At 40.3% G+C, this 19,575-nt stretch overlaps 1 protein-coding gene across 1 annotated transcript; it reads right to left on the reverse strand.

Moving 5' to 3' along the window:
* Positions 1-398: 398 nt before the first annotated feature.
* On the reverse strand, positions 399-18,436 carry IL26 (interleukin 26). The gene is given in 8 exon segments (XM_058673762.1): positions 399-573; positions 3,928-3,989; positions 4,072-4,137; positions 17,813-17,947; positions 18,127-18,140; positions 18,143-18,182; positions 18,267-18,364; positions 18,367-18,436. Coding segments are annotated over 8 exon segments (660 nt in total).
* Positions 18,437-19,575: the final 1,139 nt, after the last annotated feature.

A 19,575-nucleotide genomic window follows, 5' to 3' on the forward strand; every position in this document is an offset into this window, starting at 1 on the left:
GCAATGAACCCGACTGGAAGCAAAGGGAAAGGATGGCTGTCCAAAATTTTTTAAAGATGTATTTATTGACTTGAAAGGCAAAATTAGAGAGAGAGAGAGAGAGAGAGAGAGAGTAAGCGAACATTCATCCACTGGTTCACTCCCCAAGTCCCTCTAACAGCCAGGGGGGAAATGGGATGAAACGATGAGTTTACTGCACGGCAAAGACGTTCAAAACCAATCCATATGAGAGGTCTTCAAGAAGCTCACTTAAAAATACATCATTTAAAAACTATGCATACATCTCAAAAATTGTTGCATGTAAATAAACTTATCGTCTGGGCCATTTTCCACCAATGCTGTGGAGTATCCTCGTATTGCTCATTAGCATCACCACCATGAACAGAGTCAATTGGCTTTCATTTTAGTTGATGATGCACAGCTGCATGAAGGACATGCATTTTCACCAAGTCTGAGGACGTATCATGCTTCACAATACAGTTCTGCATCTGCATCGGAGATTTTCTGAGCAGCCTGACTGAGCTTTCACTTTTTGTTCCTGTCATTCTGTGGACATCGGAAGACTCCAGAAGCCTCACCAACAGAAAGGCTTTTCTGATGGGTCTGCATCCACCACGGCTTCCTACTCAGAGCTGAGGGGGAGAGATGGAGGGCCACAGGATTGCCCCAGCAGCTCTGTTGAGAGCCAGTCACCAGAGCCATGGAATGACTGACTGCGTGAGCATGCTTTCGTCCCTTCATCTCTGGAAAAAATGACAGGAGCCTTGACACCAGCTTGAACATCATGGCTTGACTTCTGCTGAACTGGCATCTGTGGGTAGGTTAAAATAATCCGATTCTAATTTTTGCGTACTTCTGAGCTGGACCAGAATGAGGCAGTGGAAACTCATTACAATGCAGTGTTTCCCAACGTATGAGACATAGACTACCCAGGGCACATGTGGAATCTAGAATACATTTCAGAGTGCATTTAAAATTCAGTCATTTATGTTTAGAGCCATGTGTTTATTGATTTTTTATTTAGTAGAAGTAAAAACAATTATGTTAAAATTTATTGTTATGCATATTCTAGGATAGGTGTTTTTAGAAGACTAAGTTGGGGTGTGCTTTATATTCTTTTCCTCCAGTTTTACAACAGTCAGTGAAGTTATGGCCTAAGGTACACAGCATTTAGCAGAGCAGTTAAGATCCATTAGGGACACCCACATCCCACATCTAGAGGGCCTGAGCTTGGGTCCCAGCCCCGTGTCCGATTGCGGTTTCCTGCCAGTGGGCACCCTGGTAGGCAGCAGTTGATGGTTCAAGTACTTGATCCTGTTATACATGTGAAACATAGAGATAGAGTTTCTGGTGCCCAGCTTCAACCTGGCACATGCCTGGTTATTGCAGGCAGATAAGGATACTTACATAGTAAGTATACACCTAATATCCACTGAGTGAATAAGGGAACCAAATAGTAAACTGAGTTGGATGCTCCCCCCAGCTTTTCTTGGCTCTAGCATTCTCAACTGCCACATTTTCTCCTACAATTTTTAAAAAATTTAATGTCTGTCCTTCTCACTGAACTGTTATTCTGATACACTGCAATTCAATCTAGACATTAAATATAAACCCACTAAAAATATTCTAATAAGTTCTATAAGGACATATAGCTCTTAGGAAACCATTAAAAGCAAGATGATGCTTGAATGGAATCTTACAAGGATCAGGGAAATTTAACCAGGCAAGACAAGGTTTCATGAGTACTGGAGTCAGTTGAAGGGAAGGACTCCCAGGAGGATCCGAGGCGCCGAGAGCCATTGTAGCTAACCAACACAAGGCCTGGATCCTTCAGTGTGCTTATGTCTGGATAGAGGTGTCATCGGGGCACACATCAACTATGACCAATCCAGAAACAAAGACCCAGGATACATCAAGGCCTGACACTGGCTACGCTTCCTATTGACAGTCAAGTCAAGGTTTCCACGCACTCTCTCATGAATTTGAATGTGTACAATGTGTGTTTGTAGTGCTTTGTGGTAAGGATGTGTCTTAACGCTGCAGATACTACATAAAAGAGTAAAAGAGAGCAGATGACATTCCTGCCCACAGAGCCAATATTCTTTTATGGTAGAGGCAGGGAATACACATACCAGCATGCCAGTGGGGAGAAGTGGGTTAGGGCGAAAGTGTGGTGGGGCCAAGGTGTTGACTTGCGGGGTTGTGGGTGCGGGGAGAGTTCTGGGTGCTCGCCTTCTAGGATGCAGCCAGGGCTGGCCCCATCTCTCAACCTCACAGAAGTTCCTCATTGTGCTCAGTTACTCGGGTTCCTCCTCTCCACCAGAGCTAAGGATTTACTGGATGCTGAAGGGCGGGGCATTTTAGTGGGGCATTTATTCTAAAGGGAACAATCCAAGAGGAATTTCCCCAAAAGGATAGCCTACAATAAATACTAAAGGGACTGGAGGTTTATATAGCATCTCATGAGCAGCTGGGGCAACACAGCCATTTTCTGAGGTGTAATCATCTCCAGTGCTACCAAAGCCTAGTGTGGGGTCTGCAGTACAGCTGGCCTCGCCTCCAAGTCCATTCCATCAAAACAAACCCCTCTTGTCTTCTCCCCTCTCAGCTGCCTTTTCAACACTCCGATCTACTCAAACACAAGAAAGTACAAAAAACTGTACTTTCTCCCACCTCAAACTCTGAGAAAAACCTGTCTGTGAAGAGGCACCAACACATGGACACTGATGTTTTACTCAGTGATGACTGTTTGAATTCATATGTTGATGCTGATGGCGTTTAGCCACCTTTTGACTGTCCTGGGCAAAGGAAAGAATTTGGAAAACAACCCATCAAGCAAGGGCACTGTATTCAACCATTCCAAAACATGAGGACATCAAGTAAAATATTATCCACATGGGCCTAGGGCTCACATCCTAAGTACTTCTTTGCCAAATGAGTGCTTCCCAGCCTCTCTACTGCCTGGAGACCCTAAGCAATGGGGCAGCTTAGGAACAATTTGTAACTGAGACTGATGCAATAAGGGTGTGACAAATGCCTGTGGAGGTGAACTAGCTGGATGCCAAGGACATGCTGTCAGAAACTGCCTGGGTCTCCTATACCAGCAAGGCAAATCCCCTCTCAGAGTAAAACATCACGGCAAAGGACACAGTACTGATCCAACTGAAGGACTGATTATGAAAATGAGGTTTTAGAAGTATAATGTTTAACTTGTAGTGGAGTCTAAGCTGCATTCAGAATTCGATTTAGCCCCTTATCAACTTTCTTCATCATACAACTCTCAGGAGGAACACTACCAAGAGCCAGCATCATTTCAGTTTGGTGACCTGTGGATATAGTGGCCTGGATTGTCTGCCAAAAGTATTCCTAGAAGATCTTGCCAAGCAGTTAGTTAACTAGTGTACCCTCATTGCTACCCATGGTGCTCAATGAAATTCCAGCACACTGGCAAGGAAAAAAGCAGCTTATTTCTTTGAAATTGAAGTCTGCTAAAAGCTAAGTTCACTCTCAACTAATCAAAATTCATGAAACCCTGAAGAATGTAGTAATCATAGACCCAGTATTTGCCTAACTCTTAATAACATTATATCCTCTGCCAGAATCCTACCATTTTTTACTCCAACACTATGGTGTGAGTTAACTCAGGTAACATACTTAAGTTAAATCCTTATAACATACTTGTGAATAACAAAAGAGTAACAGAACAAAAATATTCCTTCAAAACACAGAAAAATGTACAAATTTGTAATGTTTATATCTCCAAAACTGTATTACATTAAATCTCTGTCATCTGTTATGAATCTTCTAACTTGAGGTCAGCAAGATGCATTGAAAAAAAATTTTTAAACATTGCATTACTGATTTCTAGGGATCTAATATTTTGAAATGACTGCCAAATCAACATACCTGGCCTCTTGATTTCCTGACCTTTTCCAAAACAGAAGAATATCCAATTCACTGATGGCTTTGTAGATTCCTTTGCTTCCAATCTGCAGGTAAAACACAGCTATAAAATTAAAAATGCTGCATGCTTTAAAAAAAATATTCAAAACAAGAGTTTGAAACACTTACCTCATAAAACATTCTTTTCATCCAGGTAATGGATTTCATCTCTCTAGCTGATGAAGCACAGCCAATCTATAAAATCCACATGAAGAATAGATAATATTGCTAAAAGAGACAATAATACTTTTCCATCCAGTCAACATTGAGCAGATATTATGTTTTAGGCATTGAATATGCATTAGTACCAACCAATTAAATAATAGCTAGTCTTTGTCTTCACAGAGTTTAGTGTTTCAAGGGAAATGCTGATTATAGATTAGAAAGCTTTTAAAATGCATATTACAGTTAAAGCCATGGTTATAGTGCACAAAGATTTATTAAAGAAACTGGTAAAAAAATACGAACTTTTGTTCGGGTGGTCCAAGAGAGCTCCTTTGAAAAATGGTACTGAAATTGAAACCTATCTGGAGAATGAGAACCAAAAATGAGGACAGGGAGGAAAGGGAAGCGGGGGAAGCAAGAGAGAGGAACTCAAGTAGAAGAAAGAGTGTGGCAAAGTCTTTGGGCTCAGAAAGAACGTTGTGCTTTCCGAAAACAGAAAGAGAGAGCGCATGGCAGGAGACGAGAAGAGAAACAAGGAAAGTATGAGAAACGAGAGAATGAGAATGATGAAGGACCACCGTGACTGTCACACTGTCCAGTGCAGACTGCCAGCAGAAAGCGCTTGGAAATTAACCTTTCTAAATCAGAAGAGAGAGCAGGCTGGCATCTGGAGAAGGCAGATGGTAGCCCGGGTGAAGGAAACTATACAGGTGAATTTTCCAGCTCTCTCTGGAATGTGGAAGCACTTAGAAAACAAAGAGGAGGAAATTATCATCCTCCCATACATTCCCAGAAATTTCCATAGGATTAGCTAAAGAAGAAAAGAAGGCAAAAAAGGGGGGGGGTGAAAACACCCAATGTCTTAATTTTCACTCATAAGCCTTGGTGTTGGCATAGATCGAGGAGATGGTGAAAGCTGTCTGTCTTCCATTTGCAGAGAAGGAAAACAAGTCCTCAGCTGGTTAAGACACTTGCTTCAAGACTCATATGAAGAGATTCTATCTTGGAGATAAACTAGTTGTAGGTACAGCGATAAAGGCAACAGTTTTGGAGTGGAAATGGCTAAGTGTCAACATCAATCAAATGATTAACATTTAACCAAGATCAACTAACAGTTCTCTTAAGTAGTCTTAGTGATGGTGACAGTGTCATGACTCTGCCCAAGCAGGAACTCTGCCTGCAGCTCAGATTCTACATATAAGAAAAGAAACCCCCAGTTAGGCCCCCAAGACCTGTGTGCCCAAGGAGTTGCAGGCAGACCGTGCCAGTGAAGGTACTGCTTACCAGTTACATAGAAGCAATGGATATGAGCCAGAAAAACAGTCTCTAGGGCTATTGTACCTTACAACTGCACCTTCTCCACAATCTGGGTTCCTAACATTTGGGATGGGTGGGTTGTTCTAACTGATCCTTAGTGTGTATGAATGGGAACTCCAGCAAAATTCCATGCTCATTGCAGCTAAGGTTTTGTTTTTAATAACAGCACTGTTCTCCAGGTTCTTATAGTCATGTACAGGATATAAAGAGGTGATATTGAGAGTGAGAAACCAAAGAATCCAACCAAAATCTGGACATTGCAAAAATTAAATAACATTAAGGCATTCTTATAAAGAATGCCATCTGTCCAAATGCCTTCAACGAGTGATGCATTCTACAGCAGAGAAGAAAAAGAAAGATTTCTGACTTCACTCACACAAGGCAGTTCTATCTTAGGAAGAGTAAGGAACAAGAAAAAGGATAAAACAGGGCTTGGTGAAAGGAAACACCAGCAGCGGCAGTGTTGGCCCCAGAGCTACACTCTGGTTGATGTTTTTGGTGTCTTGAACTCCTTATACCATAGATAAGCCCCAGTAAATCTCCAGAAGGTTCTTCTTAACAGTTGTAAATGTGTCCACAGTTACAGTAGCATAGCTAGATTTTGCTGCCAGCACTCAGATTGCTTAACAGTTGTAAATGTGTCCACAGTTACAGTAGCATAGCTAGATTTTGCTGCCAGCACTCAGATTGCTTTTCATGGAAGAAGGTTTTAAAAAGAATGTCATTTGAAATGCCATCGTAGTTGAAGTTGTTGAAATTGGACAGCACAATGAAAGGACAACAATTTCACTGAAATAATGCCTGAATGATTGGAAAAACTTGACTGAAGCAGACATAGTGTGAACTAGAGGCAATTTATCAATAAAACCAGAACAGCTGGTGCACAGCTTTAAAAAAGAAGAAGAAAAGAAAGAATCTAAGGAGCCACCACTGTGGCACAGTGAGCTAAGCCTCTACCCGCAGCGCTGACATCCCAAATGGATACTGGTTTGTGTTCCAACTGCTCCACTTCTGATTCAGCTCCTTACTTAAGGCTTAGGAAAGCAGCAGAGAATAACTCAAGTCCTTGAGTCCCTGCATCTATTTGGGAAACCCAGAAGAAGCGTCTAGCTGCTGGCTTCTGAGCAGTTCAGCTCTGGCTTTATAGCCAGTTGGGGAGTGATACAGCAGATAGAAAATCTCTGTCTCTCCCTCTTTCTATACTCTGCCTTTCAATCAATCAATAAAATGGGTGTTTTTAAAAAGGGAGAGAATTCTGAGAGAGTCATGAAGCAAGAAACACATAGCAGCCTTTGTGGCTTAGGTGTTTGACACAGCAGGTCAGGCTCCACTTGGGATGTCCTCGTCCATGACCAGAAGGCCAGTTTCAAGTGCTGGGTACTCTCTGCTTCTAAGCCAGCTTCCTGCTAATATGCATCTCGGAGGGCAGCAAATAATGCCTCAAGCAAATGGGTTTCTGCCACCTACCTGGAAGAGTTGGATTGAGTTGCTAGCTCCTGACTTTGGCATGACTTGGCCCTGGCTGTGGAGGGCAGCAGGAGAGTAATACAGCAGATGGAAGATTTCTGCCTCTTACTCTCTCTTCCTCCCTTCCCTCTGTTAAATGGAAACTACCCTTCCACTGAGGATTTTGAGTAAATGAGAGATGTGGACAATGACTGGACACCAACACGTGGCACAATCCCTCCATTATTGTAACTTCAAAGAATGGCCTCAAGTCCTTCCTACAAAAAGAACTTTACTGTGTGACTCTTACATGGTGTCATACTATAAGCACAGTCATTGAGAAAGTGAGAGATCATACACAATGTCCTAAATTTTTTGTTTCCCACAGTATATAACTTCATATATGGTCAAACAATTTTGTTTTGTTGGGGTTAATCTGTGTGTGTGCTTGGAAAAAAAATTGTGGTCGACTTTAATGGCTAAGATTGGTCTTGTTCTTTGCCCATGGATTCCCAAAATGTTCCCCCCACGGGGGGGGGGGGGGGAGATGCAATACAAACAGCAGTTTTTAAATCTCTTAATGAATACCAGCGAATACCAGGGTAGAATAACTACAATAGCATTTTTTAGGAGTTCAGTGTAATTGTCATTCATTTTCATATCACAGTGAATCCAAATAATCTAGCAAGTGAACTAAATTCCTAACTCAGCAATAAAGCTGTTTCACAACTTTGATGAAGAACTTACATATCATTAACCAAAGAATGATTTGTCAGCAAAAAGACTCTACAACATAATTAGGAAATATATTTACCAAGATTAAGAGCAATGACTCATAAATGATCTCTTCATTTCATATTAAAGTACTACTGTAATTTTTATACGTTATTGCTAACATTATGCATAAACAGGGTGTTTGGATGCTTACAGAAACCACATCTTTGGAAACTGCTGAGAACATGTGATTGAAAGAAAATGTTCTGTGACTGGAACACAACAAGGAAAGATACCAACAGATAGCAGAGCAAACTGGGCATTCTGGCATGATTTTTCATTTAATTCTCCCACCAACCTTAATATGAGGTTAAAGTTATTGTTAAAGCTATAACTTCTAGACTTTACAATTAATAAAAGTGAAGGTCAGGGTTAGTCTCACTTTCTGCTTCTTGCCTTATCATTTCAAACAATCCCCATTTTAAAATTAAAATTATGAGAATAAGTAATTGATGATGTTTCTCAAGTTAATAAGTTAGTTGTAGTTGATGATAAAGATGATTTATCAAACTGCTTACAAGAAAACGAGACATAAATATCACACTGTATCTTATCACACTCTAAAATTAATTACACACAATCAGTATGAAGAAATGTATCTCTCTAATTACCAATTACTGTTCAGACTCTCAAAATGTTAATTAAAGTGGATGATGAAATCTTGAAAACTAATGAATGTTTTTTCTTTGCTTTCAACTTTGATCACTAGTAATTAAGCAAATTATTCTATGACTCCAATGAGTCAAGTGCTAAATTCTTTCAAATCTGTGATGAGTCCTATAAGAATCCTCAAAATGTCTTTTTATATATGCATTTGACATATACATAATCAACTTTCAAAATACCATGTCTGGAAAGGATTATAAAAATAGAGAAGTTTATGTTATCTGCTACTTCTTTGACCTGAAAAATTAAACCCTCCAAATTCCTTAAATCCAAATAATTATAAAGCATATTGTCTTATTAAGTGCTGAAAATGCTTAGCATGTTACCAAAAATAATGAGATAACTTTCAAATACAGATTCACTGGGCATTCCATACCTTGGTGTCCGTCGTAATCAATGTTACAAAGCTGCATCTTAAGAATATCATAATGATTATTTTCTTTAGGATTTTAGTTGACTGGCAAAGAAACCCAGAAGCCAGTAGCTTTTAGAAATCACAGTTTTACAAAAATCTTTTAAAAATGCAATCTATGAGTAAGTTAATGAATCTGAGAGAAAATGCAAGCAAAACTAACAATTCATTGCTTATCCTAGGAAAATATTGGAAAAGACATCCATTCTAGAAAAATTGAGAAACAAAGGAAAAGAATTAAGTATTTATACTGCCAATATTATATAACAAATTTCTCATGACATGAAAAATATTTAGTAAGGGGAGTATTCTATTTATACAACTTTATTTGGTATTCTCTTTGTAAAAGTATCTAACCTTAAGATAAAGAAGGTATAACAATTCAAAAATCACTGTTTGCAGTGCCTTATAAATTAATGGATCCAGGCAATAACTATCAATGCTTGCAACAGCATAAAAACAGAGAACATAAGTTATGTGTTTCAAAAAAAAGCACACCACGCTACCTAGGAAGGAATCTAACCAAAACATCAAGTATTGATCTGATGTTTTTTCATATGCTTACCAATTTACGGGAAATACTAGAAAACAGAATGTAATAAATGAAAACACAATCATAAAACACATACTATACTAAGCTTTGCTAGACAAAAGACCCAATGTATTCAACAAACAAATTGTAAAACTAATAAGAAGAAACAAAACAAAACAAAAGAAAATCTCAAGAACTGGGCAGTTTAAAGAAATGTGTTGCCTCAGTGACAAGTAAAAATAGCATTAGACCAGACAGCACGTTGGTTCTGCCTAGCAAAAACTTAAAAATAAAATCTGAAATGATAAAAATCTTTGCAAGTTACTATGCCCAAGAACAAAATTCAAAAATATTTATAGACATCTTTTTAAAATGACCAGAATCCAATGGAATAAAATTCAGAATGTCATTTAAAGCGGCAGGAAGACATGACCAGGAGCAAGAGAAAAATCTACTTATGGAAACCATCCAAAAGTTGCAATGATTCCATCATATCTAAACAAGGAAGGATTTTAAAGGTATTATAATAACTCTATCATATATATTATACAATTTAGAGGAAAGAATTCTCATTATACAGAGAAATTGAAATATTTAAAAGACCCATTTCAAACTTCTACAGATAAAAACTATAATGCTTGGGATGAAAGAATATGGTACTGTGAAGGCCAGTGAACTTGAAAATGTAGCAATATAAACTACCCATAGGGAAAATACAAAAAAGTAAAAGAACAGAAAAGGCAATAGAGAAAATTAACAGAACTAAAGCTTGGGACCTGGTGCGGTCGCCTAGCAGCTAAAGTCCTCGCCTTGAACACACCAGAATCCCATATAGCCACCAGTTCTAATCCTGGCAGCCCACTTTCCATCCAACTCCCTGCTTGTGTGGCCTGGGACAGCAGTCAAGGACGGCCCAAAGCCTTGGGACCCTGCACTCATATGGTAGGCCTGGAGGAGGCTCCTGACTCCTGGCTTCAGATCAGCTCAGCTCCGGCCATTATGGCCACTTGGAGAGTGAATAGCAGACAAAAGACCTTTCTCTCTGTCTCTCCTCTCTGTATATCTGCCTTTCTAGTAAAAATAAATAAATCTTTTTTCAAAAAAAACCTAAAATTTGTTCTTTAAGATGTATCAATAAAATTAATGAATTTCTAACCAGATCAATTAAGGGAAAAAATCAAAAACAAAAAATTACCAATAAAAAGGGAACTTTGGATATTTGCAACACAAAGAAACTGTAAGTGTTTTAAGCGAGTTAAATATCAGCTATCACAATCTGATTGTGATGCGTTGGAAACACACATTGAAAAATGGGCAACCACGCATCAATTTAAATATTTTAAAAATTCTAAAGAAAAATATACCAGTATCAGGAATGAAAGAAATACTATCATTGTACACTATACAGATATTTTAAGGATATTAAAGAAACATCATGTGTACATCTGTGACTGTAAATTTAGCAAATCACACTAAATGAATTAAATAACTGAAGGATCCAAACCACCAAAGATTACTCAAGAGGAAACAGATAACCCAATATCTTTGTGTTTCTAAGAAGCAGAATACATACTTTAAAATCTTCCCACAAGACTGGAAGTGGCCTAGTAGGGAGATAATGGGCACCTCCCTCTTGGGTTACCACTTTCACTGGAGAGCACGAAAACCAGGACAGGGGCAGGGGTGGCTAGACAAAAATGCACCCGCCAGTATGTGTGTGGGCTGGATAGTAGGACTGTTGGGTTGAACTAGGCGTCAATGCCCATTAACATGTACGAGAACTAAGTGGTATATGAGACAGACTGAACGAGTCTGCGGTACATACTGGCAAGCATGGAAACCAGGGTAGGGAGCAGGTCTGGTGGGGGTTATGGGAAGTCGCCCCAACTAGGCTGCAGCTCCCACTGGTTTGCTTGAGGACCGAGTATGAAGTGGGTAGGATTGAGCTGGACTGCAACACCCGTTGATTCAAGTGGATGACAGGGCTGGAAACAGAACTGACCCAGCAATTGCAACAACCAGCAAGTGTATAACCCAACTAGACATGCTAACATTTTAAATGCTGGGCAGCCCAGGTGATAGCAAGAATACCAAGTACTGTGAACATCCGTACACTACTGTTAGAAGTGAAAAGCTATACAACCACTTTCCCAAACAATTGAGCAGCCTCTTACAGCATGAAACACACACCTAACCTGTGACGCAGCCATTCTCTTTCTAGGTATTTACTCAAAATAAATAAAAATATCTGTCAAAATATAAAAAAAGACTTCTACAAGAATATTCGTTGAAACATTAACTATAATAGATTTTTTAAAGTGGTGGAGGGAGAAAAAATGTTCATCAAAAGGTCATCAGTACTGGGATTTCACTACAACAGACTGGTACTTGGCAATTGAAAAGAAATGAACTACTAACACATTCAGTAACAGGAATGAATCTAAAAAATAATCATGGAGTAGAGGGCCGGGTAGAAGGAAACAGACCAAAAGCTGAGAAGAGAGCCTTGTATAATGCCATTTACATCCAAGCCTTGAAAATTCACAGTAGTGTATAATGACAAAAAAAAAAAAACAGGACAGGACAAGAAGGCACAAGGATACTTAAGGGTGAAAGGTCAACTGGCTCCCTCAATTGTGGCAGGTGATGACATCACAAGGCCATGACTTCAAGCACGCTGCAAGACTCTAAAATTAAAACAGCATGGTACTGGTTTAAAAATTGACACATAGATAAGTGGAAGAAAACAGAGAACCCATAAATTAGTCCACATATTTACACCAACCGATTTTTGGCACAAGGGCTCAGGTCATACAGTAGAGTAAGGATAATCTCTTTAGCAAAATGTGATGACAAAACAGGATGTATATATGCAGAAGAATAAAATTGGATCCAAACCTCTCACCACGTACAAAAGATCAACTCAACAAGGATCAAAGACCCAAATTGAACACCTGAGACTGTGGAGTTGTTGGAAGAAAACGTAAGGGAAACACTCCAAGACATTGGCACAGGTGATACAAACTTGGATAAGACTCCTAAAGCACAGAGGGCAAAAGCAAACCTGAACAAATGAGCTCCATCACACATGGAAGGCTTCTGCACAGTAAGGGCAGCGATCAATAGAATGAACAGACATCCAACAGAATGAGAAAAAATGAGTGAGCAACCTACCCAAGAAGTGGGTTAATACTCAGAATCTATTAGCAACTTAAAAATGCATGTAGACAAGGGTCAGTGCCATGGCATTGCAGGTTAATCCTCCACCTGAGGTTCCAGCACCCAATATGGGCAATAGTTTGAGTCCCAGCCGTTTCACTCTGATCTAGCTCCCTGAAAGCAGCAGAAGATAACTCAAGTCCTTGGACCTCTCCACCCCACATCAGAGACCTGGAAGAAGCTCTGGACTCCTGGCTTTAGGTTGCTCCATCTCTGGCCTTTGCAACTATTTGGCAGGAATGGAGATTCTCTCTCTCTCTCTCTCTCTCTCTCTCTCTCTCTCCTCTCTGCTCACTGTAAATGTGCTTTTCAAATAAAAATAAATAAATCTTTTAAAACGAGTGTACATGATCGCTTCTCTGCCTTTTGGCTAAGATCAAGTGTAAAACGAGTGTACATGGACATCAAAATTTTTTTGCACCAAAATAAATAACAAAGCCCTTGTCTGAAGGAGTTTTTGCTGCGTGTGTGTGTGTCTGTGTCTGTGTGTATGGTGTTGGTGGTAGAACTCTGAGGGCAGCAAGAAGAGGATAAGGTAACTTCATAAATAGTGCTTGTGGGAGAAAGAAGGTTAAAAACGTACCTCAACAGCAGGACTAGCCAAGCACTCAAAGTTCCGAGCAGAAGTGACCAAGTCGGGTGAACAGGGCAGGTGTGCAGATGGAAGGACTCCAGGACACCCTGGGTGCTGAGGTTCTCTGAGGGCATTTTTAGAAGTTCATGGAAGGATGGAATTTTAAAAGCAAGTTTATTTTGGTGAAAAAACTTTTTGACATCCAGCTATAGAAGGGCTCTTCAGAAATATACAGAGCAAGTATCACTTTGTTTTTTTTTTTTTCATTTTATTTATTTATTTATTTTTCTTTAATATTCATTTATTCATTAATTACATTGCATTACATGACACAATTTCATAGGTACTGGGATTCCCCCCCTTCACTTCAAACCCTTCCCCCATCATGAATTCCTTCACCTTGATGCATAACCACAGCTCAAGTTCCGTTGAGATTCCCTAATTAAAAGTTTACACCATGCAGAGTCCAGCATCCCACTTGTCCAGTTCAAGTTCAACGGCCTCTTAGGGAGGCCCTCTCAGGTTTGTAGGCAGAGCAAGTATCACTTTGATACGATGTGTTCGATGTGGTCGGGTTTCTCCCCTACATGCCCAGCAGTGGGAGTGATAGACCAAATGGTAAGTCTATTTCCACCTTTTTAAGAAACCTTCATACTGCTTTCTACAAAAGCTGCAGCAAAATTCCTTCAGCAAAGGACAGGGTTGTACTTAATTTTCCTACAGGGACAATTTGCTTCTACACATTTTGCACTAACTTTATGAATTATCCATTTTTATTAAGAATGCACAGTTTAAATTCACAGTGCCTGCTTTTAAATTTTTTAACTCACATAACAGTTATGCATATACGTAGGGTTCCCTGTGATATTCCCATACATGGACGCATAAAATATGCTATCAGGGTAAACATACATATCCTCTAAAATATATAATATTTTACAGTAAAATAATTTGAAATTTTTTCTTGCAATTTTCTCCTTTTCTTTTTTCTTCTTTTTGAAAACCAGAAAGACGAAGAGACTGACAGAGATCTTCCATCTGCAAGTTCTCTCTCCAATTCCCACAACAGCTAAAGCTACAGCAGCCTGAATCCTAGAGCCAGGAACATCATATAGCTCCCCTCTTCAGCGGCAGAGTCCCCAGGACCTGACCTATCATCTACTGCCTCCCAGGGTGTGCGTTGGCATGGGCCTGGATCAGAAGCCATAGACCGCCAAGCACCTAGGCGGTGCCCCATCTAATATCCACCTCTACTTTCTTTATTTGTTGTTTTAGAAAAATAAAAAAACAGGGCCCAGCACAGTAGCCTAACAGCTAAAGTCCTCACTTTGCACATGCCAGGATCCCATATGGGCATCGGTTTCTGTCCTGGCAGCCCCACTTCCCATTGAGCTCCCTGCCTGTGGCCTGAGAAAGCAGTAGAGGACGGCCCAGAGCCTTGAGACCCTGCATCCACATGGGAGACCCAAAAGAAGCTCCTGGCTCCTGGCTTCAGATCAGCTCAACTCCAGCCATTGCGACCGCTTGGGAAGTAAATCATCAGATAGAAAATCTTCTTCTCTGTCTCTCCTCCTCTCTGTATATCTGACTTTCCAATAAAAAAAAGATAAATTTTTAAAACTAAAAGAAAAATAAGCAAACAATATGTTTTTATTATCTGCAGTGCTTCGAATGTGCAACAGGATATCAGAATTTCTTGCTCCTCTCAAACTCTAACATAATGCCCATTGACCAACTTTCCCATCTTCCCTCCTCCCTACTCTTCTGACTCTCTGATAACCACCATTCCAATCTCAGTCCCCTGCAGATCAGCTTTGTCAGATTCTGTATGTAAGCAAGATCATGGGGCATCTGTCTTTCTCTGCCTGGCTTATTATACATGACAGAATGACTTCCAGGGTCACCCACATTGTATAACTTCTCCCTGCTACGCCCTGCCACGATTGTTAGATCAGAATTCCTCATGGAGCAGGATCTCAGCATATTTATAGTAAACAAAGTCCAGCATCTGCTGCCAAACATAGCAGACAATGATTGGCCCAAGCACTATTTCCCTAATGTCTGAAGACAGTTTCTAAATCTCAGGCTAATCCTCTTGTTTCGCATCACTGGAGTGCTTGGTTTGTTCTAGGGCATGGGTTCCATAGTTTATGAAAACGATTAACTGGTAACAAGACGGACCAGTGCAAGAAGGTCAAACAAGGCAGACAAGGTAGCCCTGGGAGAGGCCGTAAGGATGATGTATCAGCATTCAGCCACAAGGAGGAGCTAGTCCACTTTGGTGAGCAGCACAACAAAGCCAAGAGAGGTAAGCGCCCGACTCGGGAGCCAAGTCTCTCAAAAAAGCATGCAAAGGACAGATTTTTTCCCTTTGTGGGAAAGCACTCCAAAAATAAATCAGATAGAAGTTTTTTATTGCAGAGTCTTAACTGGTTTGGGATGTCACTATCATTGGGTATTCTCCAGCTATTTGAACCAATGAAACCAAAGACATGCACTTTGGAATTCCACTTGTCTGGATACACGGTACTGTGCCAGGCAAAAACTTTTTGCAGAGTTCCACCATCATTAGCAACTTCATTTGGAATAACATCAAGTCAATTTAAATGGCTAATGCAATGGAAGACACATACACAGAGGAACTAAGGACTTCGCCAAAAGAAAAACAAGATGCTTCTTTAAATTCAGCTGCTGCCAAGGCCCCTGTGTCTCCCTTACTGAAATGGAAAAGTCTGTCTTCTGTCCCTAGAGAAGCCTTTCCATCCCACAGGGAGGACCGTTCATCTTGGTATTTTCCTAAATACCAAGTCCTTCTTTCTCCTTATCATCAGTCTTGTTTTTTTATTGGCATATATTTACTTGTTGGTTAGTTGTTTGAGAGACAGCGAGTAGGAATTCACTTCCATCCACTGCTTTGCTTCAAGGATGCCTTCAGCAACCAGAGCTGAACCAGACCAAAACTGGGAGCCAAGAACCCCAGTTAGGTCTCCCATGTGAGCACAGGTACCATAGCCACTGCCTCCCCAAGTCTACATCGTAAGGAAGTGAACTTCAGGATTAAGCCACCAAAGCATCATAAGCAACATCTTCACCCCTAGACTAAATATACCAATCCCTTGTCAAGTATTTTACTGGCAAAAAAAAAAATCTCTTACAGGTGTGGAACAATAATAGTAACAACCAACTTGAAGAAAATGAAACACAAAATTACTCAGTAGGATATGGGGTTGTGACGTAGCAGGTAAAGCTGCCTCCTGAAACACCAGCATCCCATATGGTGCCTGTTTGTGTTCTGACTGTTGCACTTCCAATCTAACTTCCTACTAATGAACTGGTGAACCAGGCGGGGCCCTGCCACACATCTGAGAAACAGGAATAAAACGTCCAGCTCCTGGCTTGGAGCTGACCCAGGCTTGATTGTTGTAACCATGCAGAAAGTGAACCAGTGAATGGGAGAGAGAGTGTGTGTGTGTGTGTGTGTGTGTGTGTGTGTGTTACCCTCTCTCTGTAACTCTGCCTTTCAAATAAACAATTTTTTAGAAAACTGTCTCTTAAAAACTACAGTAATTTTCCTTACAATTTAGACACTACTTGCTGCTACTTACTGTCTTTAAAAGATGACTTTATAGATGAAAAATAGAATGAACTCAAGACAAAGGATGATCTTTCCATTGTTTCAAACCAGGGAATTGGCCCAGGACACTCTGTATCAAGAGGTACCAGAGTGCCACATTTATTGGTTTTTATTTTAATGGAATACTAGAGCTTATCACTTCTTGCCCTTTAGGCTAAGATCAAGTGATTACTAGAGCTTGCGACTAATTCTGCAATGGAAGTCTTAAATAAGACATTACACAAACAAGCAAGAAATAGGAATTTACTGAAGTTTTTTTCCTAACTAATCACCTGTTATTGCTAAAATGCCTTAACACTGAGTCCTAGAAAACAGGGGGAAAAAAACCTTCTAGCTCCTTAGGAATAAACCATCTGGCCCAATAACCAAGAATATAATCAGGGTCACTTCCATCTTTCCACATTTGCAAGATACAATCGCAGGAGGTTATACAAAGCACTGTTGAAACCTCAACAAAAATTACAGAAGAGACTCAACCCCCTCTGCTACACCAACCAAACTAACATTGCACTGACACTGGCTTTTATTTTCCTGCACCAGATGTTACCACCACGGACATTTTTGTAGAATGTAATTACTCTTCCTTTCTTCATTTGTTCCCCATTGTTTTTGTACGACAATGGGGGATAATTTAGGTATCAAAGATGTGTCCTATAGTTTTAATGTGATTATGCCTTTTAAAAGGTACAAATACTTTTAAAAGCAGATGGCTAAATAAAGAAAATGCAATCTAAAAATTATCAGAAAAGAAAACAGAAAAAGAGTAAGTCGGGGAAGAAGAGAGAAAGCATGGCATAGTGCTTGGCTCAAAATTGGCAAATGAACGAATGAATTCTTAGAAATCATATAGCAAGAGAATGATTTAAAATAGATACTTATTTTACATCCATTTCCTACCATTTTAGCTCTTCCCCATGTGTCGTATATACTATTATTTAAGACATCATGCAGTGGCATTGTGAGTTGCATGTAGTTCTTTGATGCGGCTTACCAGTGGCTGACTTCCCCGCAGACGCCCAGCGAGCTGTCACAGCGGTCCTCCTACTCCGACTGGAGTGGAGACAGCTTCCTGGGCTGCATCCTGGACAGATTTCTGGGATCATACTCACTGTGTTTGCTGTGCATACTTACACAACGGCTCAATTTCTGCCTAAAGCTGTGAGAGTCTTCCACAAAGTCGATGTCCTTGAAAACTTGTAGTGGGAGTTGACCAAAAACATCTTCCATGAAGAAGGACAGAAGCTGTTCTCGGGATGCGTAATTTGTCTACCAATAAGATACCGTACATTGCAAAAGATAAAACCGTGAACATTTTAGTATTTTTAGTGCCACTGATACATCTCCCTGATTATTACTTTATGATTAGCTGGAAAAAGCTAAAACACAGAAGAAAAAAAAGAAAGCCTCAACTAGAAACACAAAGAGAAAAAGATTCTCTTGCTTACCATGAACTGCTTTTGGTCTTCTTTTTTAGCAATCGTATATTTTTAATGCGGTCTTTCTGTAACAAAACGAAGAGAAGTAAATTGTGTCCAGGGTTGGAAATATCCTTGGAACCCTTCTTCAACCAGAGCTTGCTACTTACTGGCACTGTGGCTTTGAGCCGTGCTACCTTGACGTACAGGATGTCCACAACTTGGGACAGAGATTCCCAAGAGTGACAACTTCTGGTGACAGGCGATGCCTGTGTGAGGAGATGGCACAAGACGGGGTGACCTGCAGCAACCCAGACCCCACAATGCAGTTGACCCACATCTCCTTCCTCCGCACTCTGGCCTTGTAGCATTTGCAGCAGCCAAACGGCCAGCAGCTTGGTTAGACAGGAGGATAACCTATTTAGATCAGTCCTCAAAACTGCCTCTGTAGTGAAATACTAAGAGTGACTTACAGTATACATAGCGAAAGACCTCTTTGCCTGTTGTTTGTTTTTTGGTTTTTGGTTTTTTTTTTTTTTTTTTTGCTTGCTTCCTAATCAAAAATGTTGAACACACCATCTGTGACATGATGAAAAGGCTTAAGTCACTGATAATATCAGGGCTCCGTTTCCCCCAAAATTCAAAACTAAAGTTGCATAGTACCGCAGATTTCATCATCTTTTAAAGTCCTGCAGTGCCAATAAGAGCATGACCTCTGGGACTGTATGCTGATATTTTCCTTATTTGCTTATTTGAAAGGCAGAGAGACAGGCAGAGTCACTACCTGCTGGTTCACTCCCGAGATGAGTGCAACAGCTCCCACCTGTTACAACTGAGACCTGAACGGCATTGAGGATACAGCCCCCAACACACGGTGGTCCTAAAAAGTTCACTCAAATACATATTACCAAAAAGAGAGAAAAAAACCTAAGCACGGATTTCAAGTTTTCTTGCACCAAAATAAGTCTATCATTTAATTCTACTTCTTAACAAACACTTTGAGGTTCCTTCCTAAGAGGTAGGCATCCCCTAAAGCCATAATATCAAAAGCAAATATATACACCACAGCAAATACAGCAGCTATGTGCAGAGGCTGCACCGCCCCGCTGCCCATGGTCATCCCATCTTCACTTGCACACCTGCCCCCGGTATCCTTAAGAAGAAGACCACATCTGATCTCACAGGATGAACCACCACAAAAGGCACTCAAAACACAGGTCCTGAAGACATCTCCAAGAGGAGTTGCAAAAGCATCCCAAGAAACAAAAGACCCATGAACATAAATGCATAATAGCCAGGAGGCGTCCATCAGACGCTTGGATGCTTATCACTTCCACAACTTCTGCATATAGAAACAGACAGATTCGGTTCTGAAGTCTGAATATTTGGGAAGTCACAAAATCTCTATGAACTTCCTTTTTGGTCATCATTAAAATGGGATGATAATTAGATCTACTTAAGGGACCATCATAAGGGAAC

This window comes from Ochotona princeps, chromosome 15, assembly GCF_030435755.1.
Source record: "Ochotona princeps isolate mOchPri1 chromosome 15, mOchPri1.hap1, whole genome shotgun sequence".
In the NCBI taxonomy this organism is placed as follows: Eukaryota; Metazoa; Chordata; class Mammalia; order Lagomorpha; family Ochotonidae; genus Ochotona; species Ochotona princeps.